At 44.0% G+C, this 23,914-nt stretch overlaps 2 protein-coding genes across 3 annotated transcripts in view; one reads left to right on the top strand and one right to left on the bottom strand.

The window, feature by feature from the left end:
• CPNE2 (copine 2) overlaps positions 1-5,105 on the top strand; it is an 89,507-nt gene extending 84,402 nt beyond the window's left edge. The window contains exons 15-16 of the mRNA XM_085315729.1: positions 2,995-3,231; positions 4,510-5,105. Coding sequence (XP_085171855.1) covers positions 2,995-3,231; positions 4,510-4,617 — 345 coding nt within the window. The 3' untranslated portion in view covers positions 4,618-5,105. The remainder of the gene's footprint in view (positions 1-2,994; positions 3,232-4,509) is intronic.
• A 3,504-nt stretch (positions 5,106-8,609) lies between these two features.
• Positions 8,610-23,630, bottom strand: PSME3IP1 (proteasome activator subunit 3 interacting protein 1). Of its 2 annotated transcripts, none has more exons than XM_085315731.1 (7): positions 23,526-23,630; positions 20,426-20,566; positions 20,180-20,278; positions 16,653-16,775; positions 12,665-12,797; positions 10,661-10,725; positions 8,610-9,400 (listed from the first exon to the last, which is right to left on the bottom strand). In XM_085315731.1, the coding sequence occupies exons 2-7, from the start codon at positions 20,553-20,555 to the stop codon at positions 9,183-9,185; spliced, it is 768 nt and encodes a 255-aa protein (XP_085171857.1). In that variant the 5' UTR covers positions 20,556-20,566; positions 23,526-23,630; the 3' UTR covers positions 8,610-9,182. The 2 variants fall into 2 exon arrangements, with proteins under 2 accessions (XP_085171857.1, XP_085171858.1); XM_085315732.1 differs by having other exon boundaries at positions 12,665-12,793; positions 16,649-16,775.
• Positions 23,631-23,914: the final 284 nt, after the last annotated feature.

Raw genomic sequence — 23,914 nt, forward strand, 5'->3', positions numbered from 1 at the left:
GTCYGGCTTTGATTTCTCTTGCTGTTGCTAGCCCCCAAAACTTAGCCTGCTGCAGCGAGGCCACGGCGCCGCGCTCTGAGCAGGATCAGCTGAAGAGGGGCTCAGGTTGGCACGGCGTTCGGTTGGCACCGGCATGCCGGCGCKACAGACCTGCCGTCGGATGAAGGGTCCGAGGGAGGACAGAGGGGCGCTGAGCTGCCTCCGAGGCAGCGTCCTCTTGGAGGGATGAGCAGGCTGCCTCCGTCACTGCTGCGGGCAGAAGCGTCCCCTGCCCACGGCCCCGCGTGGGCTGGACGCAGAGTGCAGGGGCTCTGGCGTTTGTTAGTGTTGCGAGTTCCCTGGGAAGAGCRGGTGGTCAACCAGAAGCAGGTTGCCTGCACCCATGCGTTACCCTTGCGTGGCCTTTACTGCTGCCTCAAAAATTGCCTTGCAAATCAGAGCCGCAGCRATGCACGTGAGACCGCTGGAGTCTTTACATCTGAGCTGACTTGTGTCTTAACCCGCAGAACTGGATTCTTACGGGACTGGGCTCTTAAGAAGATTTGTGCTGCAGCCTCAACACCTCTTTGAAGAACCCTAGATGTTCAGCATCTGCCTTGGCTGGCGCATGTTTGTAGTCCCTGCGGAGTTCAGGCCTGGTCTTTCCAGCTGGGCTTAATTCCTGTTCTTTTTCTTTTGGGAATTGCATGCTCAGCTTATGAAATGCCTGGCAGAAACTGCAGCCCTGGCTCCTTGCTGGGGCTGCATAGCAAGCATGGCGTGAGGACTGGGTCTTGCAGGCTTCTGCTCCCGGGAAAAAAGGAAGAAGCATCCCCATTAATGGTGTTTTAAGTGGACTTTGTCTTGCTTGTGAAAACTGGCAGTAACTGCTCTGCCAAGTGCTTGCGTGGGTGCGTGGGACACTGAGAGCAGTATAGCTGCATGGGTCTGAGGGCAGATGCACGTGTTGCAGATGGCGCTTGAGCTCTTCCCTGATCCCATCAGAGATTTTGCAGAGAGGAGGAGCAGGAAGAGATGGGATTTTGTGTTTCCTTCTCTTTGCACAGAGGCAGATTTTGCACTGCATTTTTTTTTCCAAATACTGAGAGAAAGGGTGGAATCAGCTTAAAATTTTGCTTGCTGYCTGCTCTTCTCGAGGTTTTACTCTTCCTCTTGTAGAGAGCCCTAGATGGGGGTCAGGCCCRAGTCAGTTCTGTTTCCAGTAATGCCCAGTACCAGCCACTGGTGTAAAAACATGCAGAGCACACAGGAGATCTTCTCCAGGAGTTTAGTAAGCCGAGAGGGGGAAAAAGAACAAAGCTTAATACCAGAAATTATTATTGATGCTAACTCTGGAAACTAGACCCTTCATTCCTCTATGAATCTCCCTCTAGAAAATGTTTTTCTTTTTTTCTAGGCAGACCGTGTGTGTCTATGTTTCAAAATCCCCCTGTTCCAGCCGATGCTTCTCGGGACGTGTTTCCCTTCTAAGCAGAAAGCTCAGGGCAAACRGGGGCCCTGTTAGCACGAGCAGCCTGGCAGCTTTCTGCGGGTTGCGGGCGATTTGGAGCGTTTCGGGGCGGGGGGCTGAGGCTCTGGATCTGCGTGGTCGTATAGCACGGCTGCTTTGGCCCGCACCAAACAAAAACGATTTCAGAAACCAACTCTGCTTTGCGGGGRGAAAAGAGGAGGGGGGAGAGTGTACGAGGGAAGGCAGGGATGGAAAAATGAGAGAGGCTTCTTTWTTTTTTTACCCTTGGTTCTCCAGCTCCTGAGTCCTGCTCTTCACACCCGTCACTCAGACTAACATCTCCCATCACTCAAATATTCACTCTGAAAGGTTCGGCTTTAAGAAAGCCCTAAATATCAGACGATGCTTAGCCAGCAGGGCTAACACTCGCAGAGCAGTTGGATTTAGGAAGGGAGCTGGCTCTCTGCCCCGGCTTTGGAAAAGCATCCTCAGACATGGAAAGACCGAAGTCTTTCYGAATCCGGGAGACTTGAGCGCTGCGCTTGAAACGCAGCTCTGCCTCGGGGCCGTTTCCCTCCCAGGCACGTTTGATACGTGCTTGCTGCCGTTATTTTTATGTCCTTGGGAAGCCTTGTGTCTTATTTAACCATGAACAAGCCTAATCTGTACTTGGACTTTAACACTGGGGAGGGTGGAAGGAAGAAAACACAGGAAGATTTCAGGAGACAAGATGTGGGCTGGAGGAAAACAAAACAAACAAACAAAAAGAACCCCCAAAACCCCAAGAAAATGGGCTTTGGGCTGTATTCCTTCTCTTGCTGCTTCCAGGATTTCTGAGCTAGTGGTTTTGTGAGGAAATGGAAAGAATGAGAAGAGAAACAAAGAGCTTTAATGCTCTTAAGTAAGTGCTTATTTTTCGTCATTTCTCCAGCGCACAGAGGATGCTTAATGTGCCAAAATTGAAGCCTTGCATTCCCCTGGGGTGGAGGAGATGGACGAGCTGGTCTTTTCTGGTGTCCCCATGTTGCAGGCTTGCTGAAATGAGTTCAGCAGATCTGTCTGTCTGGTCCCAGCGACGCCTCCTCCAGGGCCGCAGGACCCGTCCCGTGTCATTTAGCCTGCGAAMTCGCAGCAGAGCTTGCTTCTGCTTTCCGTTGTGTTGTCTTTGCCCCCACTCCGGTGCCTTATCCCCCCACCGGCAAATTCCTCCAGGACTCCTGGTTTTGTGCAAAGCCCAGGGGGATCTGGGCRTTCAGCACGGCACGAGGTTTTCTTGGCTGTGGGTTGCATGCCCGCATGCGGGGGCACGAGGGCGGCCCCAGGCCACTGCGCACGGGCAGCGGAAGGATTTCAGGTCCCGAGTGAACTTGCATCACGGCCTCAGACTCCTCTGGGTTGTGACACAGAGGTTTGCAGAGGTTGTTTTCTTTCCATCGTTAAGTATAGTAAATATTGGTGATCTGCCCCTGCCCCTGCCTCTGGCACAAAATCAGCAGATGTTACAGTTCTGCCTTGCTTCCTCCCCTCTGCTCTCATCTCTGCAGCAATACTTCATCCTCCTCATCATCACAGACGGGGTCATCAGCGACATGGACGAGACGAGACACGCCGTGGTGCAGGCATCYAAGCTGCCCATGTCCATCATCATTGTAGGGGTGGGCAACGCGGACTTTGCTGCCATGGAGTTCCTGGACGGGGACAACCGCGTGCTGCGCTCGTACACCGGCGAGGAAGCTGCCCGCGACATCGTGCAGTTCGTGCCCTTCCGGGATTTCCGCAACGTGAGTGTGGGCAGCTCACGGGCCTGTTGGACGCGTCTCCAGCCCGTGACAGCCCTGAGGGTTGCACCCTTGTGTCCAGGCTGCTGCCGGGCTGCAAGCGGGGGCCCCCCCACGGGGCTGTGGCATTAGTCYCATCGTTGGGTGAGCCATCCTGCAATGCCATAGCGAGGCGAAGCAGCACCTGGCTTTGGTTCTGGCCTTCGAGCAGCACCTGCCTTGCTGGCAGCCCTGACCCAGCCAGGAGCTCCTGGGGCCTGGTGGAAATCCCTGAGGAGGGAGTTTGGGCCAGAAATGTGGTCACAAGCCTGGAAATGATCTTAGAAGTGGCAGCAGCCCCAGGAGATGCTGAAAGGTTTGGGAGCAGCTACTTTAGAAGCAGCCGGGGCAGAAAGTAGAGAGTTCACCATCTTCTGGGTGGACTTGCACCTCCCCCCCTCCCCCAACCAATGTTGCCCAGCTTATGCCGGGTCTGCACATCTAAATTACACCGGAGCCATGCCGGTGTTCAACCAGGAGCTGCCGCAGTTCAACGCGCGGGGCAGTGACTTGCCACTCACAGRGGGTTTCATGCCGATTTGCCCTGGGAGGCGAGCAATGAGCTGGTCCCGGGCCAGCGCCCGCRGCCAGTTGCAGCTGTGCAAACTCGTGTACTGCCTGCGCTGTCCCTGCACGTATTCCCCCCACCCTCCAGGCTGAATTCCAGCTGCCCAGGGTCTGACCTTGGCGTTTCATGTAGGAGGAAGGTTAATGAGAGAAAAACAAAAGCAGAGTTCAGCTGCAGTCCTCTGCTGTTCTCAGTCGGACGGGAGTCAGCGCTGGCCTGGGGGTTGGCTTGGGCTATACTGTGAGCTGGCAGAAGGATGCAGAAAATCAAATTGTGCTTATCTTTCCTTTTCTTTTTTTGCAACAAATTGGAGTATTTCCAGTTCACTTACTGTTCCTCACTACCTCATTTTTCTACCCTACAGCTATTTTATTCCTTATCCACCAGGAAATTATTGCCCAAGAGGAAAGTGTAATACCCAGGTGCAGGAAATTGTGTGTGTGTGTGTGTGTGTGTCAAGGTGGCTAGATACTGTTCATGATGTCGTCCAGTACAGACTCTTGGGAATATGTGACATGCCAAAGTTTGGAGCTGGGGGAGTACTGGGGAAGGGCCATTGATGTTCACCCCACTCTTCTTCTCCAGGCACCTAAGGTGGCCTTCCTTAAACAGTACTGAGCCCTCGATCTGTCCCTTACAGCCAGTCTCATGCTTGTGTTTCTTGTTGCCTACAGGCCCCCAAGGAAACGCTGGCCAAAGCTGTGCTGGCAGAGCTGCCCCAGCAAGTTGTGCAGTACTTTAAGCACCAAAACCTGCCGCCCATCAACTCGGAGCCTGCGTAGAGCCGTGCCAAGCAGTGCCATCTGCATGTTGCTGAAGTCTGTTGGTTTTACTGAAAGCGCATGTTTCACATGCTTTTGAAACCGATGGGTACCCTCCCCAACTCACACAAATTTGTACTTCTGAATTTAATTGTTAAGGTATTACAATGCATCCCAGAGAAGCTTCTGGATTCATTTTGTACAGTCCTGGGCTGAGGTAACACTAAGAGGCCAGACCATGCCCTGGTCCTGCTCTGTCAAGTCACTTTTCAGTATTGAATGTAATTTGTATAATTTTAGTGGAACAGGACACAATTTTTACAATCAAAACTTGCTTTTTCCAAGCAATGAAACAATATATTATTATTATTATTATTCAATGAACTGGTCCTTGTATAGGTCATGTATCTGTGTTGTACCTCTGTCATGCTCTACGTTCATTTTTATACTGTGTACATGTTACATTTGTTATACTCAGGTTAATAAAGAAACTGGGACATTTAAAACAAGGTTCTTTTATCCAGTTGGACCATCAAAAGGTCTTGTAGCACCTCAGAGGGTTTCGCATACGGGATAGAACAGCATGGCTGAGTGCGGCACCATCCCAGCCTAGGGGCTGGATGCTCGGCCAGGGATTACTCCGTGGCCCAGTACAGCACCATGACGCCTAACACTGTGATGATGGTTTAAAGAAAAAAAGAAAAAAAAAAAAAAAAAAAAAAAAAAAAACACCTTCTGGGCAGTGACAGCAAGGTGACAGTCCTACTTCCCGTCCTTTTGATGATGTTTTAAGACTACCCTAGGCCTGTTGCTGGAGATATAACTAACTGCTGCAACTCATCTGCAGTTATCTCAAAAGCTACAAACTCTTCCACGTTTGGGGGGAAAAGATAAAGCCCTACAAACCCGCAGACATGCAGGCCAATTCTTGAGGAAGCGTTGTGAGCCGAAGGAAGCAGTACCAAGCGCTTTGCCCGTCCCTCCTGCACATGGGCCTGTAACTCAGCAGCCAGGTTGCCCCGAGCAGGGGGAAGGTTGCAGGGCTGCAGCTCTTTGGGCCGGGGAAAAGCCCAGCGAGCTTGCATCAAACTGGCGCGGGAGTTTGGCCGTTTCTTGCCATTTCCTCTCTTGAAATCTTTCCAAGTCTAAATAACAAAAGCTCACTGCTGGCTGGTAGAAGATTGGCTGTGGCGGCACCTGGGTAATTAAGTCCTATTCTCTCAGCGTTCTTTTGAACAGAGCATCAGAAAAGTGGCATCTTCAGCGCTAATTATAGCTTTGTTCTGTTGTTAACTAGATTAAGGCCTTTTGAAGATGGCTGGAACAGACTTGAAGATCTTACAGGCATCACCAGCAATTCAGCCTCAATTCAAGCTCAGTCAGATGTGAGTTGCCTTCTCCTCATTAGCTAYGCGGCTTGCAGTGGGAGTTTCATGTCTCCTTGCTGCCCCCCTGAGTAAAGCCTGCAGCAGATTTGCACATGTGCGTGCCACTGGCTCTGCTGATTGTCACTGACCATCGGAGAGAAATGGCTGGTTGTCACTGCTGCAGCCAAGCCACCAGCAAGGTAGGCAGCCCAGTGGCCAGAGCATGGAGCCAAGGCTGATGGTGAGGCATGTGCGCACGCACACCCACCCGCCCACCCACACTCACCCCCCGCCTCTCCCCAGGTCCAAGGGTGGCTAAGTGGCACGAGGATTTATGCCAGCCTCATCCTTGGTAAAGGTGGGGCTGCTTGGTGAAATAGTGTCCTTGCAAAGACCCCTGCAAAGAGGGAAACAACAACAATAAAAAAATCTCCCCACCCCCCCTTTCCCAAATGGAGAAGCTGGCTTTGAGTGGTGGCTGGTTTAAAAATAGCTGTATATGTAGTTCCAGTTGCCTCCTAAGCTGACTCTGTAATGCTCAGCTTCCAGATCAAAGTCTGTGGCTCAGGAGAATATTTATTTCTTCTTTCCTTAAGAAAACCTCACATACTACTGCACTAGCAGCAAGCTCTTCTGCCAGTACTTTTTTTTTTTTTTTAACACCTCTCTGAAGCCTTAACAACTAGCTCATACAACAAGTAGCTTATGAAGCAGAGTCCTTGGAAAGGAGATGATGCAGATGCTATGCAGTTGTGGCAAATTCAGAGGGAAGGTCTTAAAAAAGATTTAGTCCACCACTAAATGACAGAGTTGATGGTGCCATCCATTCTTCCCTAGCATGCCATCCCCAAGGCAGAGTTACTGCCACAGCTGCTGTYTTCAGAAGTTCTAAGTTACCCTCTACCCTTGCACTCTTTGTGCCCCTGCATATCTCTGAACACATGTAATTATTTTAGCATCAAATGATTTCTGAGTTTAAGAAGGTAAACAGGGCAAGTAAACACACTGACTGCAGCTGAGACTGCTCTACAGTTCATTTACATCGCCCAGGCCACAGGAATAGTCTGAAGAAGGTGACTCAAACTCCAAGCCTTGGATGAGCAAAAGGAGTCCCCCCAGTGTCCTACCCCTGCTCTCTTGGGAACAGGAGGAAAGACGGATCTCACATCTGCTTTGACTGAGTTACGACTCCTTTTGGCCACGCAGGGTCTAATGTAGCCAGCAGGACCTCCGTTCTAGCCTCACTTACAGCCCCTTGCAGAAGACCACGATGTCCGCCCAAAACTGGCTGCAAAATCCCACTCAAAGCTTCTGTTTGAATCCAGCACAATCACTTTGCTTGACAGTCGTTGTACAAAATGGCACCCAGAAAAGGTTCACAGCTAGGCCAGGCTGTTCTGACACTATTTAGAGATCACTGTGATCTAACTTAAGACAAGGCAAGCACACCTACATTTCTCACTTCAGCTGCTTGTGACTCTTGCACAGGCACCTTTCAAGAACAGGCATATTTGTGTGTGCCACTTCCCCTTCGCTCCACAGGTAAGTGCAATGAAAGTCATCAAAAGCAAAGCATTAGGGAGGCAGCAACAGATCTTATTATTTTTCACCTGAAAGCACCATGATTACAAAAGCTAGTGAAGATGCAAGAACAACTCTGGAGCAAACACAAGAGGTGCCAGGCTGCACAGAAAAACAACAGGGTCACAGGGTGTTTGCAGGGGATCTAATGCTAAATAATTCACTGATGTCCTCATTGTGGGACAGGGCTTTGTAAGCCAAGAGCAAAGGCACAAAATACATCAAACCATGCAGCAATGCTGACATTGTTATTTTGAGCCAGGCTGAAAAGGTTGTGTCCAGCAACCTAAGAAAATCTCTGCCACTTGAGGCTTGTACTTCTGCTACAGAGGCTTGTGAGAGCACTGCATTCTGCTGCACACTTGAGGATAGTTTCAGCATAATGATAAATTTCCTCGTTTCCTCTGGGAAAGTTCAATCCTTGAGATATGGCAAGAATCCTACTACAGGCCTTCAGCTCTCACCACTTCTATTCCAGCTGCTCAGCTGCTCAGTGTCCCATTCAGGTAACTACACTTTGGTATGTATACATCAGCTTTTCCACTCCCACCACCCAATAACCCACCAAACCCCATCAGCACCATTTGTGTGTAGAGATGAAAAGAGAGGGTCCTCGGCTGTCACAGCCTGCCTATTGCTTGGGATCCCTTGTCCACACCACTCGTAAGTACTCCCAATGAAGGCTTCTTAAGTCCTAGAAAAAACTTCAGTAACTGTCCACCCTTCTACTGCAAAGGATGGTAGAGTTCTTTGGTGTATGTGCGCACACAAAAAGGTTGGACTGAATTTAGATATCCCACCTGCTCAGTATTCATGTTCCTCAGGAAGCTATTGCAGAAAAGCCGACTGACTTTAAGCGCTGGTACCGGAGCAATACGTTTTTTAGTAGAGCAGTCAGCTAGAGTTTCTCTTAATTCATTCAGTTCTGCATCATTGTCTCTGCATTTGTAGCAGGCTGGCTTGGACTTCTCTTGGATGGTGGTTTGGGCAAGGAGCTGGTTGGGTACAGTAGAAACTGCTTAATGGAATGGCAACAATTATGAATGGCACAAGCCAGGAGAGAAATGCATTCAGAATGTCTTTAATCATGTAACACTAAAACTTCTTTACAGTGTCATGGCAATCTACACTTCACCATCTGCTTGATTTTTATTCTGCCCCCATTTCTCAAATACAGAATAAAAATGACATTTTAAAACAGAACACATGGCTGTTTCTACAAGACTTCAGTGCTTCAAGTGAATGTTTTTTGCCTGTTAGTCTTGTATAAACTTCTTAGATCACCAGAAAAAAAATTTTCTTTCCTTTAGAAATTTAAAAGATAAGGCCTTCTCCTCCCGATCCCCAGACCTTGATTACATTAGTAGATGTGCCCTCTGGTTTAGGGTAGCAACCTTTCTCTCAGGCTCAGTATGCACCCCAGAAATGGAAAGTTGGGAAGAAATGAAGAAGGAGAGAAAGAAAAAAAGAAAGAAAGAAGAAAGGATTCAGTGGGTTATTTTAGAAGAATCTGAGGGTACCAAGGTTTAGAGTTGAAAGGTTAGCTAGGAAGATTATATTTGGGACAGAAGGATGCATCAAGCATCCGCCAGGGCTCTGGAAGATACTCCACACTACATTACACATGGAGGGATTTTGTTATGGACCATCAAAGAAACTGTTGCTACGAAAAACAGAGGAGACAATCTTTCCAGTGGAATTAATAGTGCCTTCGCTATCCGAGCTGGACTCCGAATCACTGCTTCCCGAGTAGGCGCCCAGGCCAGGCAGGATCCCAATACACACTGCTGCTGAGGGACAGTGGACTGTGGAGCCTCCCACTGAGCTGCTCCCCAAGGGAACACCGGATGGTTTTTCTGAAAGAAACGTACCTCAGTCAAAAACAAGAGTTCAGGAAAGGGCTTTTAATCAGCCTAACAGCACAGGAACAGCTGTGTGTCATTCACCTGCTATCGCCACATCAGTAGTGGATGAATGCAGGATTTAATTAAAGCATAAGGCAGCTTTACGCTACACTAAAGCTGTTCTGACAAGAAGGACTTGCTACCTCAAGGGATTTTTTTCTTCTCATCATTAGTTCAAGTCCAGCTCTGTGCTGGCATTACAGATTTTTATTCCAAAGTTGTCAGTTTGATGCCTGTCAAATACCAAGCCCACTAAATAAGAATAAATAGCTCTGTTTTGTGTAATTGAATATTTTTGCCATGTAACAGCTTAGTTGGGAAAAAGTTTCATTCCATTGCCTCCAATGTCTCCCATCTTACACAGCTAATTAATTTTTTCCAGTGTTCTGAAAGTTAACTGAACAGAAGGAGTTTCAGAAGTGCCTTGGGTTGTCATTATACAATTGCAGCTCATCCTATTTGTGTCAGGGTATCTTGACAGCAAGTCAATTGCAGCCACGGCAGCTAAGACTGAAACACAACTTAATTTTCCTTACAGCTGGCCATAATTTCCTGAAATAAATTGATTTCATGACAGAAAAGGTCACTTCATAGCATGTATAGTTAACGGTGCACGTATACAAACACAACAAATGCTGCTGGGGAGTGTGTGTATATGGGGGCAACCCAGGGTGAGGGAGAGGAAGGGAATGATCTGTTCTCCATGTCTCCCGTGGACCAGACAACAAGCATTAGGCTTGCAATGCGGCTAAGACTTACAGTAGTTATCAGGTAAAAAAACTTTAAGGGTAAAATCAATTGAGCACTAGAATAAACTGCCTAAGCGGTGTGAACAATCTCTGATTTTAAGGGTACCCTTGATTTTAAGGGTAAAATCAATTGAGCACTAGAATAAACTGCCTAAGCAGTGTGAACAATCTCTGACTGTAGAGATTTAAGAGCAACTTAGACAAACACTTCTTGGGAATGGTTTAGGCAGGGGGTAGACTGATGACCCACAGGGCTTCCTTCCAGCCCTATTTTCTATGATGGCTGCAACATCTGTCAGCGCTTATAGTTTCCAGTGTTTTAAGAGATGATAATAAGCCATCCACAGTCTGTGCTGCCTTGCATAATGGAGGGGAAAAGCAAACCCTGATTTAACACTGGTAATTAAATTAGCAGTTCAGGTGAGAGGCAGTCAGCTTCCCAAATGCAGAAATCCGGACATACCTTGATTTTTCTCCTCATGGTCAGTGTCTAGTTTCAACCTCTTCACGCTGTTACCACCATCCGAACTGTGAACAAATAAGAAATTGTCTTGTTCCTTAGAAGCAGCCACTTGATTACTGTGAAGTTAATATTACATTTTTGCCTCAAATGTTACAGAGAATTCCAGCAGGGTCTCTTGAAGACCATCACCATTTCTAACTAGTGTTAACTGGGGCCCTTCAGGGAACATGTCAGAATCCTAGCAAGACTCAATACCTGCACTATAGGTATCCCCTATAAATCTGGGAAACAGAAACATGTCTCTGGGAATCCAGGCAAGATCTCTTGCACAGTAATACAGAGCTAACTCCAGGGCTGCCTATCCAGCTGAAAGTAATTCCACAGGGTTGACTACACGAGCTTCAGCCATTCCACAAAAACACATGCTTGAATAGTAACAAGTGGATGATTACCTGCTTGTTGCTGTAACACCAATGTTTATCCCCTTCCAGGGTTTTGCCCTCCTTTAAGCACCTACAGAGCATGTTTGCAGACTTCTAGAAACCTTGTACCCACTAAGAAGCCTAGTAAGTTTGGCAGAATTTCACATGAAGCTGCAGTGTCTGACCTAACAGAGAAAGGGATCTTATTTGGGCCCAAATCAGTATTGAGGAAATGCAGCGTTACTCAGACTTCCAACTCTTCAGAGCTTCTATAGCTTTTCCTCATCAGTGTTTTTTTTCCCTCTCTTCTATGTTCCCAATCCTAGKCCATCTACATTAACACATGCTTCCTAAACTTTGCTGTGATGAAATACTAGCATTTCTRTGTATTGATTCTTTTCTGTCCCTGTCAAAACATGCACTAAAGATGAAAGGTTATTCTGCACAGGGAATAGAAGCCAGTTATGGGCAAGCTACAAAATCCAGAGAGCAGATGTTGAACTCATGCTACACTTGACCTTGTCTAGTTAGCAACAGACAATAGCAGCGCAGAAATAGAAGACTGCAGAGAGAGCCTGTGATGGTATTGGCATGGCAGTTTTAAGATGCTCTCTTCAAAGAGATGCCATCTGCAGACTTCAGATGTGCCATGAAGCACATGCCAGCTCCTTCTCTACATYCTACTGGCTTAAGTGCTAATTGTTAAAGAGAAAAGAAAACATTGTTGGCTGCATGTTATCAGTCAAGAGGTTTTCTTATCTCCCTTAAAAAAAAAAAAAACAAAAAGAAAGAAGAAAACAAACAAACTTTCTAAAACCTATACATTAGGTATTGGAAGAGCATACTTTAGCTTCCACACACATGCAAACAGGTACTAGTGTACTGGGAACTAAACAGTTCTGTCTGTCTGAAACATATTCAAAACCAACTTAATTTCTAGACGTCAGCGATCATCTGAATTATTAGATGACTAGTCTATAGGAAACAAATATGGCCCTAGATACCYAATTTCTCCATAACCTGTACCACATCAGCAGCTATGTTTGCAGGCCAAGGCCAAACAGCAAACAGACCGTGAACCCAGCTACTATAGCTGAAGTGTGATGTATTAATGCAAATCAGGAAGAAACAAGGAAAGTTTGTCTGTTGCCCTCAGGATCAGATCAGTACACTAAGTTCCTTTCTCATAACCYATCTCTTCTGCATGCTGCCCCCAGCAACAATTGAAAACATATGCAGATATGAATCAAATTACATGAGTGAGGTGACACCGATATTTTCAAAGAGATGTAAAATACATTGYCTCTGGATCCCAAAGTAAGACTGCACAAGCTTGGCAGTTCTAGAATGAAGAAGTCTACCCACTTGCCTTACACATGCTTATCTATTTGAATTGCCTCATGTTTTCCCCACAGTTTGTGAGAGCCTATAGAAACAAGGCTGGTCTTTTCTTATACCTTCCCCCTTTTTTCTTTAGGGCTAAGGTTCACACCTCACTCTCTGGAGGCAGTTTTGGCCTGCCTCCCTTTACACTGTTAACTAGGTTCCGTTCTTCATGAATTTATAGAGGTGTGAAACTAACCTTCTGTGTTTCACAGCTCCTGCCAACAGCTTTGCCTGAGAGAATTTGTTCTTATTTTCTACTGACTTCATGGGCAATTTCTTCTCAGTTTCCTTCTTTGGGTCCGTGCTGACTCCCACTTTGGTGAGAGTGCTGTGAGTTAAGGGTTAAGGATCAATAAAGAAGGAATGGAGAGAACAGATATTTCCTCTCTGATATATTTAGCCAGCCCTGCTGTTCATTCACATACTACATAGAAAGAAATTTATTGTAATGACACTTAGCTGGCATCTTTGGTCAAAGAGCCTTCACACTTTTTACTTAAGTGTTGCTTCAGGTACCAGCTCTCCCTTTAAAGACTTCCAGGCAGCAAATAACAGCATACGCAGAACAAGAACTGCATTTCGGAAGTAGGGAAGTGCAAACACACAGCACACCCAACACCCATAAGTATGTGCGTCCTCCTGCCTTTTTCTAAAGGTCATAGAAACAAAAAGGTTGAACTGGACCAAAACTGTATTGGGCAACCCAGTATTTCCCTCTACTGCCAAAGCAAAACAGTTCAATTTTCTGTACTGAAACTCATTACACTAACTTTTTTCAGCTCATTCCTTTGCAAGGGCCACAATGTTATTATTGAAGCAGTTTGCTCATTCACTGCCAGTTTGAACACCAAGTCCAAAAGGAAGGAGGCAAATCCGATTAAGRGTGGACAGGGTCCAGCATTCACTCAGAAGACTATGAACGCATAGAAAAAATAAGTAGCTTAAAACAGCATTAGAAAGGTGAGGTGCAGACGAAACCTGTAATGAGGTGAATGAGGTGGAGATATTTAAGGTTCTCAGATTGGGTAAGAAGCAGCTTTGTCCGTTATTAAGGCACACCCAGTCTGCAAGCACACTAAACATCTCCTCCTACAACAGTATCTACTCCTGTCCCCTATAACATGATTAGTGTTCAGCTGCAGCTCATAAAATGAGGTCTCTTAAAGATTTGTTAATGAGGTAGCATTGGAGYCATAAAAGTTTCTGAGAAAATTTACAATTGCACATAATAAAGGAAGATTAGCTTAACCTAACAGGATATTTGTTTATAACCTTAAATCTAGTTTTCTATTAGTGTCTTCTTTGATTACAGTTCCATTACTCAGATGACAGCACCAAGCTCTGAGTTTCTCAGGTATGCAATTGTTACATGCAAATATTAGACAGAAAATTTCATATTGATGGACCACATATTTAAAGCGGCAGAGGTTTGTCTTCCTTTTCCACTGAGCACTTGCTAATAAAAAACCCCTTACACCTTGCTTTGAAACAACACGTTCAAAGTCTGCAATCACTTCAAAACCGTGAGCATTCAGATGTCATTCCTTATTTGATTTTCCTAAGGATGTATCCATAATCCAAATTTATTCTTTCCTCAACTAAAYGTCTCATCAGTCAAAACCGTGCTGTTTGAGTGTTTAAGATGACACAGGAGTGCCATCCTGTGGCTAGCAGAAGTATTTTGAAAGCTCATTTTATGTCAAAATAGCTTCCTGCTGCAACTCATTTCTACACACTGCAATATTTGTCTCTTCCACACTTAATATTCACTGCCCTGTTACCTTCTAATGTTGCAATACAAAAGCATTGCTGAGGAAACCAAAGCCTTTTCTTTTAAAAGATACCAAATTATGGGCTTCTCACTTTTCTCCAGGATGCTATTTCTAAATAATCTAATCTAATATTTCTAAACTACCAGAGATGTGGCACATTTAAGAAGAATCACTTCCAGTTTCAACAGAGAGTTTTACTCTTTTGCATGTACTGCAACTGCTAGCAAATGTAACACTATACCTAGCAAAAGTGTGTCCTCTGTCAGTAAGATTACATTAAAATAAATGTCTCAACTTTAAATGTCAACTGCACTAAAAAAAAAGCTGTTCTACAGGAAAGCTTGAATTTCTTGGAGAGGGGTTCTTTCTATGTTCGTATAAAATTATAAGACAAGAAGAAGTTGTTCTCTAACACTTCTTGGAACTGCCTTAAAAACATCTGTAAAATGTTCAAACACAATCAGACAATGATGAAGGGTAGGCTAAGAAGCAAAGAGGGAAAAAAAGTCATATAATAGAAAGCCAAATTTCTACATATCCATGCAAATGACCAAATAATCAAACCCACTGAGTTGGCATTTCTCTTTTTAGTTTGGAAGGGCTCTTGTTCAGCACCACTAGATGCAGCAGGTTTACACAGTAGCTAGTGCATTTCAATCACTACAGCAATAAACCTTTAATAACATTCTGCTTACGCTTAAAATGCTGTAAAAAAATGCATTTTGCATTTTGCAAAAATACTACCAAAAATTGGCAGATGAGCCACTTTGCAAGTTGCTCTGAGGATGCCTGCAATATTATGTTAAAAAAAAAAAAAAAAAAAAAAGTGGAATGAGCAAAAAGAATGGGCAAAAACTTCTCAGCTTTTTGTGAGATGAGGTGACCACAAACAAAAGCATCTCTCTCTATACTTGCCAATAGCAATGAATTCTACAGTTTAATTTACAGCAAGACTTTGGATACAAAATCAGAAGATACTGTTAAGGCTGCAAAGACCGAGATTAGAAGCATTAAGTCTGGAAGAGGCCTTGCCCAGTAAGTTCAGGGATCAGTGTAAAATGTGGCTAATGTAAGAAAACAGAACATTCCTTCTGGGCTGGTACGGTTCACCCCTGGACGCATGTGGCCTAACTAGAGCTGTCAGCTGCTTCTACAGCACAGTCCTACAGTGCGCATCCCTGCATCTGCCAGACCTGCAAGCAAATATCACAGAGCCTAAATATATCCCATGAACATCYCATCACTAGATCCAACAGACCAAGGCAATACTCCAAACCTATCTGCCAGTTATGGCCTATTTCTGAAGGAAAAATACAGAAGAGTATTGCTTTTTTTCATAAATTGGTGAGACAATTTAGATGTTCTTCACAGAACACACAATCAGGTTATAAATCTTCTCCACTACAGATTATTAACTACTGCTGGTGCTACAGAGATCTGTATTACCATGCATTATTCATGTTTCTTTGCTCACTATTTTTGGTCACCTCATAAACACGAGCTGTTTGTTCTTCCTTGTGTCCATTAACTCTTTCATTTATACCAAAGCATCGTGGAGAACTTGCACTTTGTCACTGATTATGTAAAGTGATGATTTTCATCAGGATTGAAAAAGCAACAAAGGAACCATCAGCTTCTGCACATACAAGGTAAACTCCTCCTCCTCCTGACCCTTAAGAAACAACATTCAACACAGGCAGAAGTCCTGAAGTCATTCCCAACCTCCCTTCCCTGGCAAAGATTAGAGAGAAAAAGCATCCTATATTGCTCTCCTGCAAATCTACATGAACAGTGGCTTTTAATAGCAAATCCTAACTGGTTTGTCCTTAGTACTGTCTACAAGACTGTATTATGTGAAGCAGCCAAGCCTCCTCCACTGGTGCTGGCTTTCCGAAAGAAACTCACATCTGTATGGCTAGTTCACTTGCTCTTAATTTCTCATCCTACAGCTATCAGTGGGGGGAAACATATCTAACACTTCAAGAAGAATAATGGAGACAGCAATTCAAACACTATTTCAAATAGGTATCTTAAAAACAGCCAATATACAGTTAAAAACAAACTACTCAATAATATTTGATTTTCAATAAAAGGACAAAAGCAAAAGATTAGAAGTAATAGCCCACGTTTCCTTTACATTCACTTTCTCTTTTTAGCTTTGATATTTCATGCTCTTAGTAAGAAAAAGAGCAATTAGGGGGAAGGAAAAATATTGAAGACATGGGATAAAAAAAAACAAACACTGTAATGGGAGATCAAAACTACAAAAAAAAGGTTAAACTTTAAAAGGTGATTACTGTACACATTCTGTACAGTAGTTTTATAGAAAGATTGTGAATTACAAAACAAAACTACATATACAGTCTCTTAGCCTCCTATATACAACTGCCAGCCATTTCAGTGCAAAGGATATTCTGTATTCATTCAGTTCTTTCAGCTCTTCTTCTCTTCGTTGCTTTTCTATTAGCTCTTGCTGCCGAGAAACCTCATCAAGGAAATGTGTCTCATCTTCATCTAAGCCTCTTACCATGTTTTCTGAATAAAGGAAAAGAATGCATATTTATAAGCTGAAGCCATTTGCAGAGTAGGTATTTCTCTTGCATTAATTAGCCATTCTTTTACAGTATTTTTCATCCAATGATTTCGAAGCACCTCAAAATGTAGGTAACCATCCACATGCAAAATGACATTTTTTAACACTGCTGAGGTAGAACAATTTGTACTGAGCACTGGGAATGTAGGGAGTACAGTCCTGGGTGGCAGAATAAATCATGTACTCTGGCAGTTACTCTGTGCAGCCAAGTAAAGGGTACAAAGCAAACCCCATGAAAGATAAGCTATCTGCTTGTTTCTGTAGTTAAGTAAAAGTACTTGCTGGTTAGTGATACTGGATGCTAACAAGCCTGAACTCCCAAGCATTCAAGCATACCTACAACAGACTAACACAGTTCGAACACAACAGTATTACTAAGGAGAAAAGCAAGGCAAAATCTGTAGAAAGCCACATAATTCTACTAGACTTGCTGATATAATTAGAGAAAATTGACCAAGTTTTCACACAAGCAGTCTTTCTCCAGTTCTAAATGGCCATTTGGAACAGGTTACACAAAACAAGGAATAACAATATTAAGCAATGATAYATTTGTTGCTTTGGTTTTAAGACAGTGAGTTAAACCTGTCACCTCAAAATGCACTATTAAATTAACCAGTAATTGGAAACAACATGTTACTTCTCCCCATAAATCTTGCCTCAAACTAGGAAGTACATTTCCTTAAGCAAAAAACTAGAGATTTAATAGAGGTCAACATTCATTTTAAAAGAAAAAAAAAAGAATCAAAACAAGTCTTAGCTTCAAAATAAAAATAAATAAAAATAAATTATCTCTAAACATGTAAACATTTTATCTTCCTTCAAGGAGAGTACATGCTAGTTCAGTATGAAGGTCTTTGAATTTCTGTTCTGCACATTTTCAATGTCTCTCAGTTAAAATKACATATTTAAAAGGTAACAAATGCTGTTTTAAAAAGACCTAATCTTTCTGTTTCCAGTCATTCTGAGAAATCTTAGCCTGTATACCACTTTTAGTCTTCATTAGAGTTTAATTCCATATCAGGATTTTTAGGCTTTTAGCTGAGGCATTCATACAGTTTTTAATCTCCATTCACATGAAGTCAAGTCCTATTCACTTTAATGACAAGTTAATAAATCCTTTCACACTGATAATCAGCAAGCTTCTGTTTTTGATGGAAGAGGTCTAGAAATCAATTTTTAAGGTTACTTTTTAAACATTGAACCCTAGTGTTTTCAACTGTAACAATGCAGAACTCATTCCTGCATGTCCAAACAGTAACTTGTAGCATTCACTATTGTTCGGGGCCTCTTCAAACAGACAGCAAAAGCAGTGAAACTCTGGACACTTTTTGATGTAAGCGAGACAAATTAATTTCATTGTATGGCTSCTATTCTGAAAACTAAAAGAAGCAGCTGAAGAGGTTCTTATGGCTGGCATTACAGAGCTTACCTACTAAATAGTCCTTTAGAAGAAAGATGAATTTGCTCTCCAGATAGCAGGTATCTCAGTAATATCATTCTGTAAGGGTTGCCTTAAAAGCAGTATTTAGCTTATTTCTCCCCCTCCCCCTACTCCCAGAAATGCTTCTCATTCCAGTACTTGGTTTACAAGTTTCCTAAAACAAAGTGAAGACACAGATCTAGTACAGCTATGCGAGGGAAGCACTTAATTTGGACAGCTATTAGAAGAATTCAACTTCTTGGCCACTAGCAGTCAGTTGCCCGGTGGCCACTGGGGCACAAATTGGTTGGTCACATCACCAAAGAGGACCTGGACTAAATATTTAGTGAAGTAAAACAGAAACTCTCCACCTCAAAAGCAGTTCTAGCAGCAGTAGGCCAGAAAGAATTCTGTAGGGACAGCTAAAGACCTGCATTAATGTTCATCTCTGTACTTTTTACCACCAYCAATAATAGTAAAGTTAAGAGACAGGAAATAATTTCCATTTATCCTTATTTTGATTATTCATCATTGTTCAGAAAGAAAACTTAAAAGTGATAATTTAGAGGAGACTGGTTTTACTATTTCATTTTGAATGAAAAATATAACTGTTTTATTTTAAAAAGATAAACATTAGAAATTTTTTCAATGCTGAATAATCTGGCAGAAGGAAGAATCATTAGTCTGTATATTGTCTCCTGTCTACACAGGAGGTTTAGACTAATTTTGTGTGCTTATGCAGACATAATTTTTCAGCATTAATGCTTTTTCTCTCCTAAGTCCCATCATCAATTCAATTCTGACTGATCTGAATGACRATGCAGAAAAACAGAACTCATTTGCTACTCCTCCAAAATTCCTGTGGACAGCTGAAACACCCATAAACCTTTTTAAGGGAAATTAAAGCATGTGAAGGGACAAAACTTGTCACAAAAGGCCAAATTTGGCTCAACTGATTAGGTAAACCGATGGTCCATCGGCCTCTCAAAATTGATCTTCTCCCAAAGTGATTTGGCTGCAGGCAAGTATCTACTACAAAAACCAGTAAGGCCATTATGATAATTAGCACTGAGCATGGTAGTATCTGCAGGATCAGGGAGTGCATTTAACAGAACTCAAACACTGTGCCATAATTAATGGAAACAAATAGTTTTGTTGTGTGGCAACAGTAAGAAAACTCTAGACAAAATCCACTTAYACAAGCTAGAGCTTAAGGAAAGCAACAGTTTTGAGGATATGGCTTCTAACTAAAGAACCAAAATAGATYAGAACCCACCTAAAAATGGAGTCCCACAGTATCATTCTCACTTCTCTTTAAATAGAGCCAATAGTTCCCTTTCTCCCCAAATGGTTGACTAATACTTTTCGAGTTCTCATCATCATCTTTGCACTCAGCAGCATGTATAYAGGTGATATAATGCAAACGCTTTTTCTATAAAACCAGAAATTCAAAGAACAGTAGAAATTAGGTTTTCATTCCATTTCCACAAGAGCTAAGTATCTTTTGGAAGAAACAACTCCTGTATATTTACTACTTCTGAATGCTAATCTTGACCTGAAATCACTCACAGAAGTTTGACTCAATTAATTACGGATAGGAAATGGAACACTGGCAGGAACATTATTTCTTTATATTGATTCACATAGGATGATCTCGTGTTACAGCATGAGTTCAGGAGTGAGGAAACCAGGTTACACTTCCACTTTTCCATGAACTGATGTCAGGATTTTTTGTTTGTTTGTTTAATGTGCAAAACAAGCCTGGTATKCCAAACTTTACAGGAATGAGCTTCATAAATGTAAGCAACTTTTGAGTTTCACATGTGTGCAGTGTTGTCTTGGCGTACAGAATAATACATTATCTACAGGAATATCTACTGACATTTTGCTGGTTTTTGGTTCAAAATAATAACTGCTGGTGCTTACTGAATTTAAATTGTTCCTCAAACTCCTGCTGTTTCTTTTCTCTCTGCTCCTGAAGTCTTTCATACAGTGAACGTGGGTCATATGCTTCTTCTGGGCATTCTGAAAGAGAGRAAGAAATCAAGAAATGAGACTGTACATTAGACACATTAAGTCACCAACAGTTCTTAAGTTCTTCTACTTCCATTTTCCACAAAAGTGAAATATTCYTGCATCTCTTTCCTAAAATCTTTAAAATATACCCCATACCTTCTGGATCCTCAGGTTTTCGGACCTTTTCCCATTCCTCTTGCCTTCTCTTTCGCCGTTCCTCTAGCTCCGCTTCAGACACAAACCTCTTGTTAATCACAAGGTCAGCAGTACCATCTCCCCCATCCATTGTGGGACTGGCTGTCAAAAACACAATAGGAAAGACTTCGAGGCCTGACTTCACTTGTCAAMACGTAAGGCATATTACTACCGATCCTGGAAAGCAGAACTGTTGTACTTGCAAGATTCTTTTAGAGACAAAGTAGTGGAATCTAGAAACTAAAAATACAGAGTAACACTTGACACAAATTTCTAAAAATCATTACTCAACTCACATCTCTTGTAGGATATTTTCAGCTGAGGAGATGAATGAGTACATCAAGATATGAAGCAGACATTACATTCTTATACTACAGTTTAAAGACACAGAATAATACCTTTCACACTGGTAAAATTACCCATAACATTATGGGATGAATAACAACTTCAGCTGTCTAAAGACCAGTAAGTACTGGTTGAGATACCTAATTGCCGCAGAACTGGTAAGACCRATAGCACCACCTATTACTCCTTCTTTACTATTTCTCTTAACTATGTCTTCCTCATTACTTGTCTGCCTCAAAAAGCTTTTCTAAAAGCAACATTTCAACGTAATGTTCCTCATCTCATCTTGGATTTACCTTGGCAAATGAAAAAACAAAGAAACAAAAAAAGTTCTTTAGCAGGGCTATAGAGAACCCAAAAGGCAAGTGGAAAGGGGAATTGTCTCTAGCTGCAACGTGGCATTAAGAAGATTGGAGCAGCACTACTAAACCAAGCAAGTATAGCTCCTTGACACTTAACAAACCTGCCCTCTACTTCAAGAGATGTAATATTTGAGTTCTAGGCAGATATCCCATTTCAGTACTAGGCCCAAGGTGGAGATCTTCCACAGAGACATCTTAAGAAGGAAATTCATGGTCTTGACACCTACAACCCCAGGATGAGACAATGACAGACTACTTGTGCAACTCATAAATGGCTCCTCCAAGTTATTTTGCCCACTCCATGGACCATGAGAGGCATTAATGTTGACTTTTTTCTTACGTCTAGCCTGTACACTCAAGCACGATATAAACACRGGATCGATAGCTATTCATTTAAAGTCATGCTAACAACACACTTCTTCTGGTTTCTTCATATTTCCTTGACATAACTGTAGCAGGTACCTCAAGGACTACAGATAATTGCCATGCACTGGTAAGTACTATCCATTTAGGATCTAGCTCTGCCTGCCTTTCCACACTGGAACAAAACTGAATATCTATATTCTTCCAGGGAAGGAGGCAGTATCAAAATACCAGAAGGAGCTTGTTCATCATACTTTTTTTGTACCATTAAGAACCATTCCTGCAGGAAGCAGAGTCCTGTAACTCCTACAGAAACTGATGCATTTGTGGGCTACTGTTTGTACCACAAGTGACAAATGGAGGTCCCAGCAGAGATCTAGGTTAAGCACTGTACAGATATTTACTAAGACATCAAATATTTACTAAGACATCAGGCATTTGTAAGATGGGAACTCACAAAACAAGATAAAGAAAAAAGAGAAAAAGATTCTCTCCTTAAAAGTGGAGAAAGGAAGGAGAGGTCAATGGCTGGTGATTTCCTTTTCTCAATCTGATAAAAATCCACCCTTAAGATGAGTCCAACTTCCAGGAAGCATGGCACATGTGCTCTTTGGAATGTAATTTCCAAAGATSGTTTGAGCAGAAAACCTGCAGAGAAACTGAAAATTGAAGCTTTCTCCTGAATACAGGTCCTAACCACAAGACCAGCTATCCTACKGAAGTGCTGCACAAGCAAGAAAATTTTGTTCCTCGCTTGTGTCACTTTATGCTGTCCTTTAGGCAGAAAATGTCTACTATGGARACCAAAATAAATAAATAATAGCTATATGAACAGAAAGAATCAGCAAGAGCACAGTATCATTTGAGGACTAAAGCCTTCAACAGCAAACCATCTGTCTTCTGGTTCAGCCAGGTCCCTTAGTCAATATGTTGTAAAATACTTGAAACATTCGGCTTGAATTACGATGTGACATAGAACTAAGGTACTTTCACTATAATCCTGGAGAGAGGCATCTACTGAAACATATTTCATCAAATGACAGCTCTGCTGACAGCCACATCGTGGGGCACAGAGATGGAAAAAAAATCATACAGCAAAGTATGTAAGCATGTGCACACTTAAAGGTCYGCTAATGCTGCTGTATTCTTTTCCTTCCCCCATCTCACACACACATATGCACACAAAATTTTTCAAAACAGAAGAAATACTTCATGTGTTTGGAAGCTGTCCTCTTACTATAAACCTTCTTGTCCAGTGACTATGTTTTAATGAGGAAACTAGATGCCATCATTGTAACTGCACAGGAGTGTAAGTCCAAGCAGTTAAACTRCATTTTTTTTGACACTACTAAATGGTATCGATGCCAGAACTTAAAAATAAATTTTCATGGTATCGATTCCAGAACTTAAAAATAAAATTCCACAGCTCATTACTCAGTCTGGAACATGCCTACAGCAGAGGCTGTTTCCCCCATACTCGTGGACACCTTCTATCACGTTAAGGCCACCATTGTTAATGGGTCAATCAACACAGGGTTATAACAAACTCCTGGGAGCTCTCCCAGTGTCTGCACAGGGCACGAGGCAGAGCGTCGGCGCCAAGCCGGGGGCCGCCGGGAGCAAACCCCGAGCCCGACACGAAGAAAGCAGCAGCCAGGAACCGTTACCGGGCCGCTGGCCCGGCTTTCCAGGGCTGCCCGCAGACGTGCACGGGGAAGACAGCTCACCCGGGGGAGGCCCAGGGCGGGCACGGCCTGCTCCTGTCCCGCGCCGCCGAGCCTCGGCCCGCTGCCTCGCTTCCCCGCGGCTGCACCGCCCCGGGAACGAGCCCCAGGCCCGGCCGGGCCTGGCCCGGGTCCCCGCTCGCAGAGCCTCGGTCCTCTCCACCCCCGCGCTCGTCCGGCCCGGTCCCCCCTTCCTCCGGCCCCGCGCTCTCGGAGCCCCAGCCCCCACGCAGGGCTGGGACAACGGGCCGCGCCGCTTGCACGTACCGCGGCTCGGCGGCCCGTTAAGCCAGACGCACAGTCCAACCTAGAGCGCCGCCATTGTTCCCCTCCCGCTGCACCGCCCCGGTTCGCTCGCCGCCKCCGGCCGCCCCGCCCCTTCCGCCCGAGAGAGCCAATCGAGAGAGCTCTTCCACAGAGAGCCCCTCCCTCTTYTAACCAATCCTAGCCGTTCTTACGRGAAGACGCGCAGACGGCCGCCGCTCCGCGCGTACTAGGAGCGCGCCGGCGATTGGCTGCGAGATGACGTCAGGGCGGCCCCGCGCCGCGATTGGGCGAGGTTTGTCCGGCAGGGGCCGGGGCGGGGCAGGGCGGGTCGCCCGGGAGACGGCGGGGGGCGGGGCGGGGATGGTCGGTGTGTGGCCACCATCTTTCCG

The sequence above is a fragment of the Rhea americana genome, unplaced genomic scaffold (assembly GCF_003343005.1).
Source record: "Rhea americana isolate MKP2758 unplaced genomic scaffold, rheAme1 scaffold_438, whole genome shotgun sequence".
Taxonomy (NCBI): domain Eukaryota; kingdom Metazoa; phylum Chordata; class Aves; order Rheiformes; family Rheidae; genus Rhea; species Rhea americana.

Excerpts from the sequence above, each read along its gene's own strand:
- PSME3IP1 (XM_085315731.1), bottom strand. The coding sequence starts at position 20,555 with ATGGATGGGGGAGATGGTACTGCTGACCTTGTGATTAACAAGAGGTTT. Across the intron at positions 10,726-12,664 it reads GGAGCTGTGAAACACAGAAG|TTCGGATGGTGGTAACAGCG; the intron begins GTTAGTTTCACA and ends ATTTGTTCACAG. Across the intron at positions 9,401-10,660 it reads CCATGAGGAGAAAAATCAAG|AAAAACCATCCGGTGTTCCC; the intron begins GTATGTCCGGAT and ends CGTTTCTTTCAG.